Source organism: Protopterus annectens, chromosome 5.part0 (assembly GCF_019279795.1).
Source record: "Protopterus annectens isolate FY-2018-M chromosome 5.part0, PAN1.0, whole genome shotgun sequence".
NCBI classification, from domain to species: Eukaryota; Metazoa; Chordata; order Ceratodontiformes; family Protopteridae; genus Protopterus; species Protopterus annectens.
The window spans coordinates 49,551,184-49,563,704 of NC_056735.1; the positions used below are offsets into that span (position 1 = coordinate 49,551,184).

General features: G+C 39.1%; 1 protein-coding gene across 1 annotated transcript in view; it reads right to left on the reverse strand.

The window, feature by feature from the left end:
* LOC122802482 (aquaporin-9-like) overlaps window positions 1-12,521 on the reverse strand; it is a 117,075-nt gene that overhangs the window by 56,740 nt on the left and 47,814 nt on the right. The window contains exon 4 of the mRNA XM_044072129.1: window positions 3,212-3,330. Coding sequence (XP_043928064.1) covers window positions 3,212-3,330 — 119 coding nt within the window. The remainder of the gene's footprint in view (window positions 1-3,211; window positions 3,331-12,521) is intronic.

The following is a 12,521-nucleotide window of genomic DNA, read 5'->3' on the forward strand; positions in this document are numbered from 1 at the left end:
TAATATGATGGTTTTCTACAAAAATGAATGTAATTAGCATAATGGGCAATAACTATTACATATTTATGAATGTACAATGTAACATCAACTGTAAAAAAAAAAAAAAAAAAAAGAATCTGCAGATTCTTAGCAGGCAAAATAATATGAAGGTGCTCAGTTTTAATGGCCAGCAGCTAAAATTTAATAGATACAAAATATTCTTCCTAGAAGCAACAACAACGTAAAAGAATGAAATTTCTTGTATTCAAGGAGACAATACCATGATTGTTCAGTCTCCCACGTGTGTGTTCTTTTGCAATAAAGGACATCATTCTTCTCTGAGCTGGGTTGCATGAAGTCATATCCATTTTTACCTTAACTGTTTGGAGTTATCAGGTCTTGGATTTTGACTGTTTGTGAGATGCTGCAGCACAAATCACCTCTGGGCACATTTTCTGACTGGCTTTCTGTCTTGTGCATTTCTAGTCTGCCAGCACACAACTCTCTCTTTGCATCTTCAGCAGATTTTTGAAATGTTCAGTAGAAAAGCTTTACAACAGATCATTAAATTGTATGGGAGTGGGTTAAAAAGGCATATTTTTCAGAAACTACGGGATGGGATTCTAGCAGCAAACAAAAGCTATTCTTTGTAAAGAGTGTCAAAACAGAGTGAGTTGCTTTTAATCGTAGTTGCATTTTACATCAAACTGGGTTTTAAATGCTTGCGAGTGGGTTTCAGTGTTACTGTATGGAAACTACAATGGATGTGAATGCAGATGGGACTTCAGCCAGGCACGTTTAATAAATATGGCCAAGACAGCTGCAATTATTTGGTAAAGTGGTCTGACCTCTCTAAAAATGATTTGATGTGTTTAAACAGAAATGAAGCAATATCTTAGATATTTAATGACTAGCAAGGAGAATTTAAAAATAAGAAAAAGGACTCTGTAGTTAGAAGTCAAAAATATAATTCAGCTAGATTAAATACACAGCTGCAAGCAGCTAATAGAGCAGTAAACACATACATAAATGTGCAGATGATGCATCTCATGGTACCTAGGGTCTTTATCCTTTGAAACGGCTAGAGAAAGTTAAAACCAAACCCGATTTGTTTGACCATGACTGGCCGGCCTCAAGATTCCTTCAGCTCCCCCTCCCCCCTTCTTGTGAAGCAGACCTCTCTCCTTCTCTACGTTACGACAGGGGGAAAACAAGTCACATGGCTAAACTTGTACATCATCTCATCCTATAGCTTTGCTTACCAGTTTTGTATCAGATCTGTGCGTTCTCATTGCAACTTGTGCAACCTACAACCTACTCATTATATTAACTTGCATTTTTTGTACTGGTTGTAAACCTCAACCACAATTAAAAATAAATAAATAAATAAATAAAAACACACAGAATATGATTCATTCAAGTTCCTTTGTCCGCACTCTTTCATAAATTTACCTCTTAAATCCATCCACAGTTACCAGAGATGTGTTCATTTCCTTTAACAGCCATTCCATGGAATTAGGATGTGGTGCCACTGGAGCATTTTGGCACCTTTTCTGTTCACAGTGTATATGCTGCCATTTAATACGTCTTCCTACTAGGACCTTATTTATTATATATCTGTCCTTTGTTGACAAGGCAAGTCTCACTAAGCTAGTTGCCTTTTCAGGCGAGACCAGAGGTAGTATTTATTTTATAGGGGACATTTGGCCAGGATGTTAGTGTAAATATAATGAATGTACAAGTATAGAAAGATGTGGTGCCACTGGAGCATTTTGGCACCTTTTCTGTTCACAGTGTATATGCTGCCATTTAATATGTCTTCCTACTAGGACCTTATTTATTATACATCTGTCCTTTGTTGACAAGGCAAGTCTCACTAAGCTAGTTGCCTTTTCAGGCGAGACCAGAGGTAGTATTTATTTTATAGGGGACATTTGGCCAGGATGTTAGTGTAAATATAATGAATGTACAAGTATAGAAAGATGAAAGGGTAAAGCAACCCTACTCTTTTTGAAAGATACCATGGATATTTTTTTTTTACATACACATGAGCTACCACCAACTCAAGGAGATGGGACCTCAGTTTAAAGAATCATTCTTGAAGGATTGTGTACTCAGGCATGCCCCCCCACCTTTATACTACACTGCTGCACCAGTTATCAGTCTACCTGGTATACAAATAGAACCCACAGCCTTTAGCAAAGACAAATATACTGCCTGTTGTACCATAGACTTTGCACCAATAAAGACCACCTTATCCATTGTACACTGAAGATGCTCAGCTGTACAACTTAATTGCAAAGTCAGACTTCGACAATTCTGAAGACTGCTTGGGCTTCACCCCTTCATATCACAGTGCAAATTTTACTAAACATCAGCAAAAGTGAGAGACCATGCTAGTTCACTGCATTTCATCTTGTTTCACCTGTAGTATGAGAGGGATATACTGGAATTTGTATCCAGTGTGCAAGATTGGGGGGGGGATTAGAATACTTAACAGCATGGACTCATCAGGTTGCTGTATTTCTATTTAAGGATACTGCCTGGATTAGGAACTTTATTTCATTTTTTGGACTTTGAGACAGCAATTCTAGCATTGCTGTAATCATCTCTGAACTAATACAGCAACTTTTAACATGGACTAATGGACACCAACATGAAGAACTATAGCTGGATTATTGCAAAATTCTGGCCAAGACTCATTTAGTATGCAACACTAGTGCTGTGTGATGTGCAGGACCTGTGCTGAATATCCTTGTACTCACCTTCCAAGCCCTACAGAGTGGAAGGTCCTGCTTACTAGTGTTATACTTCCTAGAAAGAAAGATCACTCAGGTCATTGGGGATGGCCTGCTATCAGGTCCTTGGGGGAGTTCTGCTAGCTATCCTGTGGAAACTTCTGGAGTTAATCAGGTCTTCATTGTCTTCCTTCCTTCAGTCCTTTAGAATCAGTTTCTTTCCCAGATTATTTTGGGCAATACTGAGGCATCTTTTAGTATAAACATACTTCAAGGCTTTTAGTTTTACTTTTCATAGTTTGTTCAGCTATTTAAGCCGACACATTTACATCGTTTATTTTTATTTTACTTTAACATGCACTAGATTTACAACCATTTTGCACCAAGCCTATATGGACCTGTTCAGATGTCAGAGTTGAAGCACTGGCTTCAGTCACAGTTGCTGTCCACAAACCTGGAAAGTTGATCACTAAATTTAAGAGCAAAATAATTACCTGATCTGCAAACCCATTGGTAATACTAAGGTGGTCTGATGGGTATGTGGCAAAGATCCCAGCTGTTGACATGGGGCCAGTAACAGTCCAATTTCCTTCACTGTAAGTATGCAAAGCATCTGAAAAACAGTGCAAGACAGGAATGTTTGTCAGTATAGGAACATAAAACAGCAGAGAACATTAATTTAAGATAAAGACAGGATTAAATGACATTCCCAGCCAAAGGTTCTTTTGAACTGTTGGTAAGAAAACAATCCTAAATGTGCCACCTGTGTGTGCACATTAGTACAAGTATCTGTGCATTGTAAAAAGTGGTATGTACACTACATGTATAATGGGGTGTGAAAGAATAGTAATTTTTCAATGGCGAGCCACAGTTGATGGACCGAATAGTTTCTTCTTGTGACAACTACACCCTTTTCATTTTAGTCAGTTAGCATGTCCAGTTGCAGTGCAAACATTTGCCTCCTTCTTATGCACAGTATCTAGTAGCAGAACAGTGCATCTCTGTAAGTTCCACAGGTACTGTACATTCACACAGCTGAATCTCCCAGTGGTGTTTGACCACCTTTTGGGAGAATCAGTGAGGAACTTTCCATGCTTTCCCGATGGAAGACTTAAATCACCTTCCACACAAACTGGAAACTCTCTTTTTATTACTCATTCTACAGCATGGATGCCATAACAAAAGAACTGTGAAATGTAACACTACCTTTCAGGTAGACAGCAATAATAGTCCAGCACATGTATGGTCAGAATTTAAAGATTGGTATAAGCAAAACTGTAGCACAAGCAGTACTTTATTAGGTAATGCTGATGTCAATGCTTTGTGTAAATGGATTTATGCCTATGACTGGTACAGGTCTAATGTCAAAACTTAGAAGTACAGACCAGGGTGTGTGTTTTGTGACAGTGATGATGAATCTATTTGTCTAGTATGCCACAGAAAGGTTGTTACACAGGTTGCATCCAGGGATAAGTCCCCTGACATACAGTCCTTATCTTCTCCTCTGTATCCTGATCCAAATACACTTCTAAGTTCTCCTGTATGTACTGTTGAAACCCTTTTAAAAAAGACATTACTGATTTCAAAGAGAAGCTCTTACAGGACCCAGACATGGATTTGCTAATACCTTTTGTTACTTATTGTTCACACCGGAGTTCAGCTTTATCACCAGGAATCTAGACAAAATTTAAATGAACAGTTTAAAACATTTCAAAGGGATAGTTAAGAGTGGAATAATCTCAGTCAGGCTATGGCAACTTTATTACAATATTTGGGTAGCCTAGAGGGTCAGTCACAAGCACTTGAACGTGAACATAACATTCTCCAAGATTGGGAAGCGAAGTCAACATTGCTTACACAGGAAGGTGCAGCAGTTAGCATTGCTGCCTCACAGCAAGAGGTTCTCTGGTTTGATTCCTCAGCTGGGGTGCCTTCTGTGGGGAGTCTGCATGTCCTCCCTGTGGTCGCGTGGGTTTCATCCCACATCCCAAAGACATTCTGTATGTGGATTGGACACACTAAATTTGCCCTAGGTGTGAGTTTGTGCCTTCTGTGGAAGGTTGGGCGCCGGGCTGGCAACTCGACACCATAAAACTCCACTGTCAATCACGAATGGACAGGTGATCCACTGTGGCGACCCCATAACCGGGAAAAGCTGAAAGATGACAGGAATTACAGGCAGAGCAGAACAAAACTGCACATTAGGACACAATGCAACTTGAACTCCAACAGTGCAAACAGCAGCTACAGATACTACAGAGGGTAGAGAAAGTGCAAGCTAAGGATCAAAAGTATAAACAGATGCAGTACGATCTACACCTAGAACAGCTCAGGACACTAGAGCTAAAAGTCTTATGAGACAGTCTTAAATAATTGGAAACTGTCAGGCAGCCCATAGACATTATAGGGGCAGCAACACCAGCTGATTTGTATCAGCAAGAGTGTTACAGACTCTCCCCAAATGGAATGATAAAAGGTACATTTTACAACATGTTAGCTTACGAAGAATGGGTTAATTACACGGCAGGTGCAGAAGCATGGAATGATTCTTTGACCAAATGTTTTTGGACATTTATTCCCAAAAATATTGTCATTTCAGACAAAATGCTCGAACAGGCAGATCACTTTCAGCTGGCATATCAGGTAGTGTTTAATAACTCTGATGAGGATATGAAGGATAAAGACACTCAAACAGATTATTCGCTGCTTCTTAGAGCAAGTGAAGGGGGTTGCAGGTGATATTAAGGGATCCATCAGGAAACTTCAAAGGATTTGCATGATTTAGCGCAAAAATTAATGAGACAAAATAATGTGCGATGATGGCAGTCTTTTTTTCACCATGTCTTCGCAGTAAATAAAGACATGGAACCTTTTGAAGTCGTAGAAGTTTGTTCAAAAGGGCGAGGTAGAAGCCGTTGGATAGACCAAGGACAACAAGACCAGAGAGTGGCGTCTGCACCTCCGGCTCCAAAGGGCATGAGGAACAAGGGTAAGAAAATAAAGGGTTTTACAGTGTTTTTGCTGTAAGCAAACTGGTCATTTTAAAAAGGATTGGCCATATTACAGGAAATGAAGGGAAGCTCAGGAAAGAAAGGGTAAGTTTATTAAGCAAGTTACAGATGAAAACATGGTAAAGCAACAAGTAAAGGTGCAAAGGACCTATAACCAGCGAAAGGATAATTATAAGGTAAAACAAATGACACCACAGTGGGATATATGTCCATTAGATTGTCTGGAAGATAATTCAGGCCCAAACACCTGTTAATCCACAAAATGCAGAAGGTTTAAAAGCAGAAGTTAAAGTTTTAAGTATGTAGATGACAATGAAGGGGATGACAATGAGGGCAAGGAACAAGTACAGTTATGTGCAGTTGAAAAAGCATCAGATACAGATGACTGGGAAAATATACAATAGGGGTGTGCCACCCTACAGAAGAAGTTTCTTTCCTGACATCTTTTACAAAAGGGGAGGGATGGAAGGCCCCTAATTGATATTTCGGCAGAGGGAACCCTATAGAAAAATGTATTATTGGATAGGGGAGGAGCTGTTTCAGTTACTAGCTGAACACTCCCACCAGATCCTAAAAAAAGGAACATGCATTTCAGGTTTTAATGGCACTGGCTGCATAAAGTGGGTAGTAAAAATGTGTCCATACAGTTTACACAAAATGATGCAGGCATACAGGGATCTTTTTTTGATGCACCCTTCGTGTGCATAGACTATTATAGGTATGGATTGTGATGCACCCATCATGTGCATCGACCATTATAGCTATGGATATTATGAACAAAATTGGTTTGGTAATAGATGTACCAAATGGCATAATATGGAAGGGTGCAGAAGGATCTTCATGCTGTGCCATACAAATAGATGAGACACTTAAAAAGCTGCGAGGGGCAGTACATGCAGACCCGCAGGATACATGGCAGTCCTTACAGGCACAGTTTTCATTTCTGTGGTCACAAGGACTGACAGATTGTGGAAACTAGAAATTCTGGTAGGGATAGAAAATGAACAGGATTTTATACCACCTTTCCAAAAGCAATACCCAATACCAAAAGCAGCAGAAGACGACATGTAAAAATTGCATAGCAGATTGGGAAACAGCAGGTATAATAGTAAAAGGTGAAAATCCAAACTCGCCCATCTGGCCACTTAAGAAAAAATGATGGTAGCTACAGGTTAGTCACAGATTTGAGGAAAGTAAATCAATATACTACCCCTATGGCACATGTAATCCCAGGAGTTCCTGAATTAGCAGCTAATATAAAACCACAAAGCCAGTGGTTTATAGTCATTGATTTGGCAAATGGATTTTTTTGCTGTACCACTGAAAAAAGGGATTGGCACAAATTTACCTTTAACAAATCAGCAGTATCTTATGACGCGGTTACCGAAAGGGTTTCAAAATAGTCCGGTAATTTTCCACCAAACAGTAGGCAAAATTCTAAGTGGGTTAAAAGAAGATGGATCAGTACTTCATTACATAGATGACATACTAGTACAGTCAGAAACAGAAGAGCTGCATTTAAAAAAAAAAAATAAAGAAGTTTTCAAAACAATGCAGGAGGCAGGATTCAAGGTAAATAAATACAGTTTCTTTCACAAGTCGTCACATTTTTAGGGACCATTATCAAGCCCACAGGGAGATCCCCATGTGCACAGAGAGTACAATGTATCCTATAGATGGAAAAGCCCATGACCATTTCAGATTTACATAAATTCATGGCCATTATGAATTACAACAGAGAATACATTGAAGATTATGCACAGATGGCAGGACCTTTGTACAACATGCTGTCCATCCAAAAAAATAATGGCACTCTAGAATGGGGTGTGGTAGAAGAACAGTCTGGAATAGGGTGCGGTAGAAAAACAGCCTTTTGCAGCTATGAAAGAGAAGCTGGCAAGGGCTACAGAATTAATAGCGCCAACTTCAAAGTTGCCCTTTGTCTTAAAAGTGACGGGCAGGGAATCAGTGGTATTATTACAAGAATGGCCACATGGGGGTGATAGGAGACCATTTTGTAGCCAAAAAATGACTCCGGTAAAAAAGGGATATCACCCCTGTATTTGGGGAATCAGACAGAATATCGAACAGTCTATTCATCCATAATAGTGCAGACACCACATCATGCAGTGCAGGTACTAGTAGATAGTTTTGAGATGAACAAGATTACTGATGGTATCAGTCGGGCAGTATTTGCTAGGTGGGCGACTACTTTCAGTACAAAAAGGATAGATCAAGATTACTGATGGTATCAGTCGAGCAGTATTTGCTAGGTGGGCGACTACTTTCAGTACAAAAAGGAGAATCATTCATCCATAATAGTGCAGACACCGCATCATGCAGTGCAGGTACTAGTAGTTTTGAGATGAACAAGATTATGGATGGTATCAGTCGGGCAGCATTTGCTAGGTGGGCGACTACTTTCAGTACAAAAAGGAGAATCATTCAAGCGGGAGAAAAACATGATTTGTCCAACTTGCTTGGATATGAGGAAAAGCAGCATAAGTGCATCGACAATCTGATAAAGCCAGAAAAATACCCCAGATCACCAGACAGTTTTCTGCCCTCTTGTCTTTGTGGACAGACCCAGGTACTGGGAAAATGGATGGTATGTGACGGGATTTGCTGTACTACCAGAAAAAGAAAGTTTGTGAGTTCCAGAGTTGGTACAGCTCCCGGGTCATGTGTCAGCTCAGAGGGTTGAATTAGAAGCAGTTCTGTACATAATACAGCATTACAATCCTGTCAATATTTACTCTGACCGTGCATATGTGGTAAATTAATTATGTTTACACATGAGTTTGGGCTCGTAGGTTTTGTAGACAGTGCAGGAAAACCACTTAGACATGCAGAAGTTTTGCAAAATATATGGAAAAATCATACAGCAAAAAAATGTACAAGGGCAATTCAGTATTTAAAGGTAAGAGCTCACCAAAAAACTTCAGACGTGTTCAAATTAAATGCAAAAGCAGATGTCTTAGCCAAACAGGCAGTGAAGACAGGATGGCAGTTGTATCCCGATTTAAAATCGGCTGAAGCAATACAGCACGTTGGTGTAGTAAATAAGGACCGGGATATCACTGAGTTAGAGTTAGTGTAGTAAATAAGGACCGGGATATCACTGAGTTAGAGTTAGTGTAGTAAATAAGGACCGGGATATCACTGAGTTAGAGTTAGTGTAGTAAATAAGGACCGGGATATCACCGAGTTAGTGTAGTAAATAAGGACCGGGATATCACCGAGTTAGTGTAGTAAATAAGGACCGGGATATCACCGAGTTAGTGTAGTAAATAAGGACCGGGATATCACCGAGTTAGTGTAGTAAATAAGGACCGGGATATCACCGAGTTAGTGTAGCAAATAAGGACCGGGATATCACCGAGTTAGTGTAGCAAATAAGGACCGGGATATCACCGAGTTAGTGTAGCAAATAAGGACCGGGATATCACCGAGTTAGTGTAGCAAATAAGGACCGGGATATCACCGAGTTAGTGTAGTAAATAAGGACAGGGGTATCACCGAGTTATTGTAGTAAATAAGGACCGGGATATCACCGAGTTAGTGTAGTAAATAAGGACAGGGGTATCACTGAGTTAGTGTAGTAAATAAGGACAGGGGTATCACTGAGTTAGTGTAGTAAATAAGGACCGGGATATCACCGAGTTATTGTAGTAAATAAGGACCGGGATATCACCAAGTTAGTGTAGTAAATAAGGACAGGGGTATCACTGAGTTAGTGTAGTAGATAAGGACAGGGATATCACTGAGGATTTAGTCCGAATTCAAAGGCAACAAGGTTTGGAAGAGGAGACAATGTATGATGGTTCCCACCTAGAGAATTCTGGGTTTATCTCACTACAAAAGGATGAAAAAATTACCTTATGTGCCACATAAACTAGCAAAACAGTTAGTAAAATGCAATCAAGTGCTAGGACATGTAGGTAGTGAAAAGTTATGCTCAGTGGTCAAAGAAAAGTATTGGAATCCAGCTTTAAAAAAGCTGTGTAGGATAGTTTCAAAAGAGTGCTTAATCTGTTTACAGGTTAATGCCAAAAGTAAAAAGCCTCAGTTACACAGGGTCATGCCAGCAGATGGACCATGGTATGCAGTTCAAATAGACTACGCAGGACCATTACCACCAGCAAAGGAGGGTATCACCACTTGTTACTAGTGGTAGATGTATTTTCAAAATGGATAGAAGCAATTCCTACCAAAAAGGCAACTGATAAAGCAACTGCAATTTGTGAGTCAGCTAATCAAACTAATGTGTAATTTGTTAGGAATACAACAAAGATTTCATGTACCCTACTATCCACAGTTCAACAGAATAGTTGAGAGAATCAACAGAACCATTAAAGAAAGACTAAAAAAGACATGTTTGGAAAAGGGACAGGATTGGGTGCAACATTTGCCCGGAATTTTGTTAAGGGTAAGAGCTACCCCAAACTGCAAGACGGGGATTTCACCAATTGAAATCATGACAGGCAGGAGAATGCCCACACAACTACCTTTTGATCCAGAGATTGGACATAATAGACCTTTGTTAAAGGTAGCACATCAAAAATGGTTAAGAGACATCACAGAGCAGTGTGATTACTTGGCAAGGGAGCAAGCGTTCCATTTATGGAAAAAGGTCCCCATAATGCCACAGGAACAACACCTTCCCTCTGGAACAAAGGTATTAAAACATTTCAGACAGATGGTCCATGGGATAGCAATTGGCGAAGACCTTTTGAAGTAACTGAACAAATAGGGTCTTTGGTCTATAATGTCAAACAAAGCAAGAAAAACAAGACCCTGCTATTTCACAGGATCAAATGAGAGTCATTAGTTTGTAGTGATCAGCAGCAAAATGCATCGCCTTTAAAAGGAGGGGGAGCAGATGCTCAAAGTTTATGTTTCTGTTTTTCAGAAATAATGTACAAGACTGAATGGCAAGTGTTGTGCAAAGTTTGTTGAAAGTACTCCCAAAAAGGCTGTTAGGACAAACGGTTTTGATAAACATGAAAAACGTGATCGCTAAGTATTGTGCTCAGTGGACTCCTTTTGGCAGAATGCCAAACGGAGGGAATCAAGGTCGTTTATTGCAACATTTCACAAATAAACGCTAGGTTGGGAAAATGCTACACAAAATGGAACACAAGACAATTTCAGTTGTAAAATGCAAACAGAGTATCTTTGGAAGCATGATATTGAACACTAATATAACGGCATGGCTAGCTAAACAGGGTCAGGCATACATAAAAGTAGAAGAGTCAAAGACTGACAAACATTTCAAGCAAACAACTCGGCCTCTATTAGATGTTGTACATTACCCAGTGAAGATACAATAATTCTGACAAGGGAAGACATCATACAAAAAAATGTCAATGTGTTAACACAAAAATAAAAATAAATTTGACGGGAAGATACTGGTATGATTCTTACCAATTTGTATAAACACAGTAATATAAGAAAACGGACCATGGGTCGGAATGCTTACCATTCTGGGTAATAAGCCAGTACTTCATACAGATCAAGTGGTAAAAATACCATCCACTTGTACCATGACAGGACAGCAATACCAAAAGCCGATATTGCATTTCAACATCACATTTCCAAGTTTTAAACAAAAGGAATGCAGATATGAGAGAGCCTGGTATGACACACTGTTAGGGGGAGTAGGAGCAGGAGTAGGAACCCTAAATGCTGTGGAGATCAAAATTACTAGAACAAGACATATCACAAATCGTACATTTGCAAGCCCAGTGGAATCCTACCATTTGGTATGTACATAAACAAAACATACGGTATCAAGAGGGTTTTTCAAATCATTACAATGTATCATTAATAGACAGATTGAAATTTGACACCATTGCAGATTGGATTGGACAAAATGTACTTTGCAGTCATTGTATGTTAAAATGCAGCAAAATGAGTTACAAACAGTAATGTGTCAATTCATGGTATTACCCATAATATTCTTGTCTACTTATAATGATACTGAACTTTGATTACTTCAACTTGAAGGGAAATGCATAGATATGGATGACAAAACACAAATGTTAAAACATTGTACAGAAACTATGAATAGTCTCATATGTGGGCAGCACTCTCCCATCTATGAACCATGTTGTTTTTACAAAATTCTGTAAATATGTACAAATGGACAATATTGCCTTCAAACTTCAAATTTTTTGTCGAAGTGGTACCACAATTTGTATGTGTGGTTTCAAATAAACCAGTGTTAAAATACAAGCAACCACCACCAAACAGAAGACAAAGAAGCCAATTACAGGAATCACTTGTACAATTTATTCAGCGCTTTCATCTCCACAATGCAGACTTCTTCAGAATGAGCAAAATCATTAAAATTTAAATGCAGCAACCTTCAAAGTAATTAAACAATTAACCACATCATAAGCCCCTTAAAGGAACCATACATTTAAAAACATTATATCCTAAATCATAAGAGTTAATATAACAGTTGTCCTATAAAAAAAAAAAACAATACATGTTATTATACTAAATAAAACAGGCAAACTCTTTGCCTGCATTAATTTCACATTAAAAATTGTGCCTGTAGTCCAAGAACAGAGCTTATAGACACCGCACTGTTAGGACCAGGGAATTCACTTGCATTAGTCCTAATCTGCTATCAGAGCTCAGATAGCTCTAGAAAATCATTAAGTGGGCCACCCCTTTCCCCTATTTCTGCCTGACCTAAGGAGGGGGGGTATGACAAGATGTGGCTACTGTATGCAGTGCCAGCATATAACTGAAGGCAAGGAAATTAACATACCCAATTATGGAA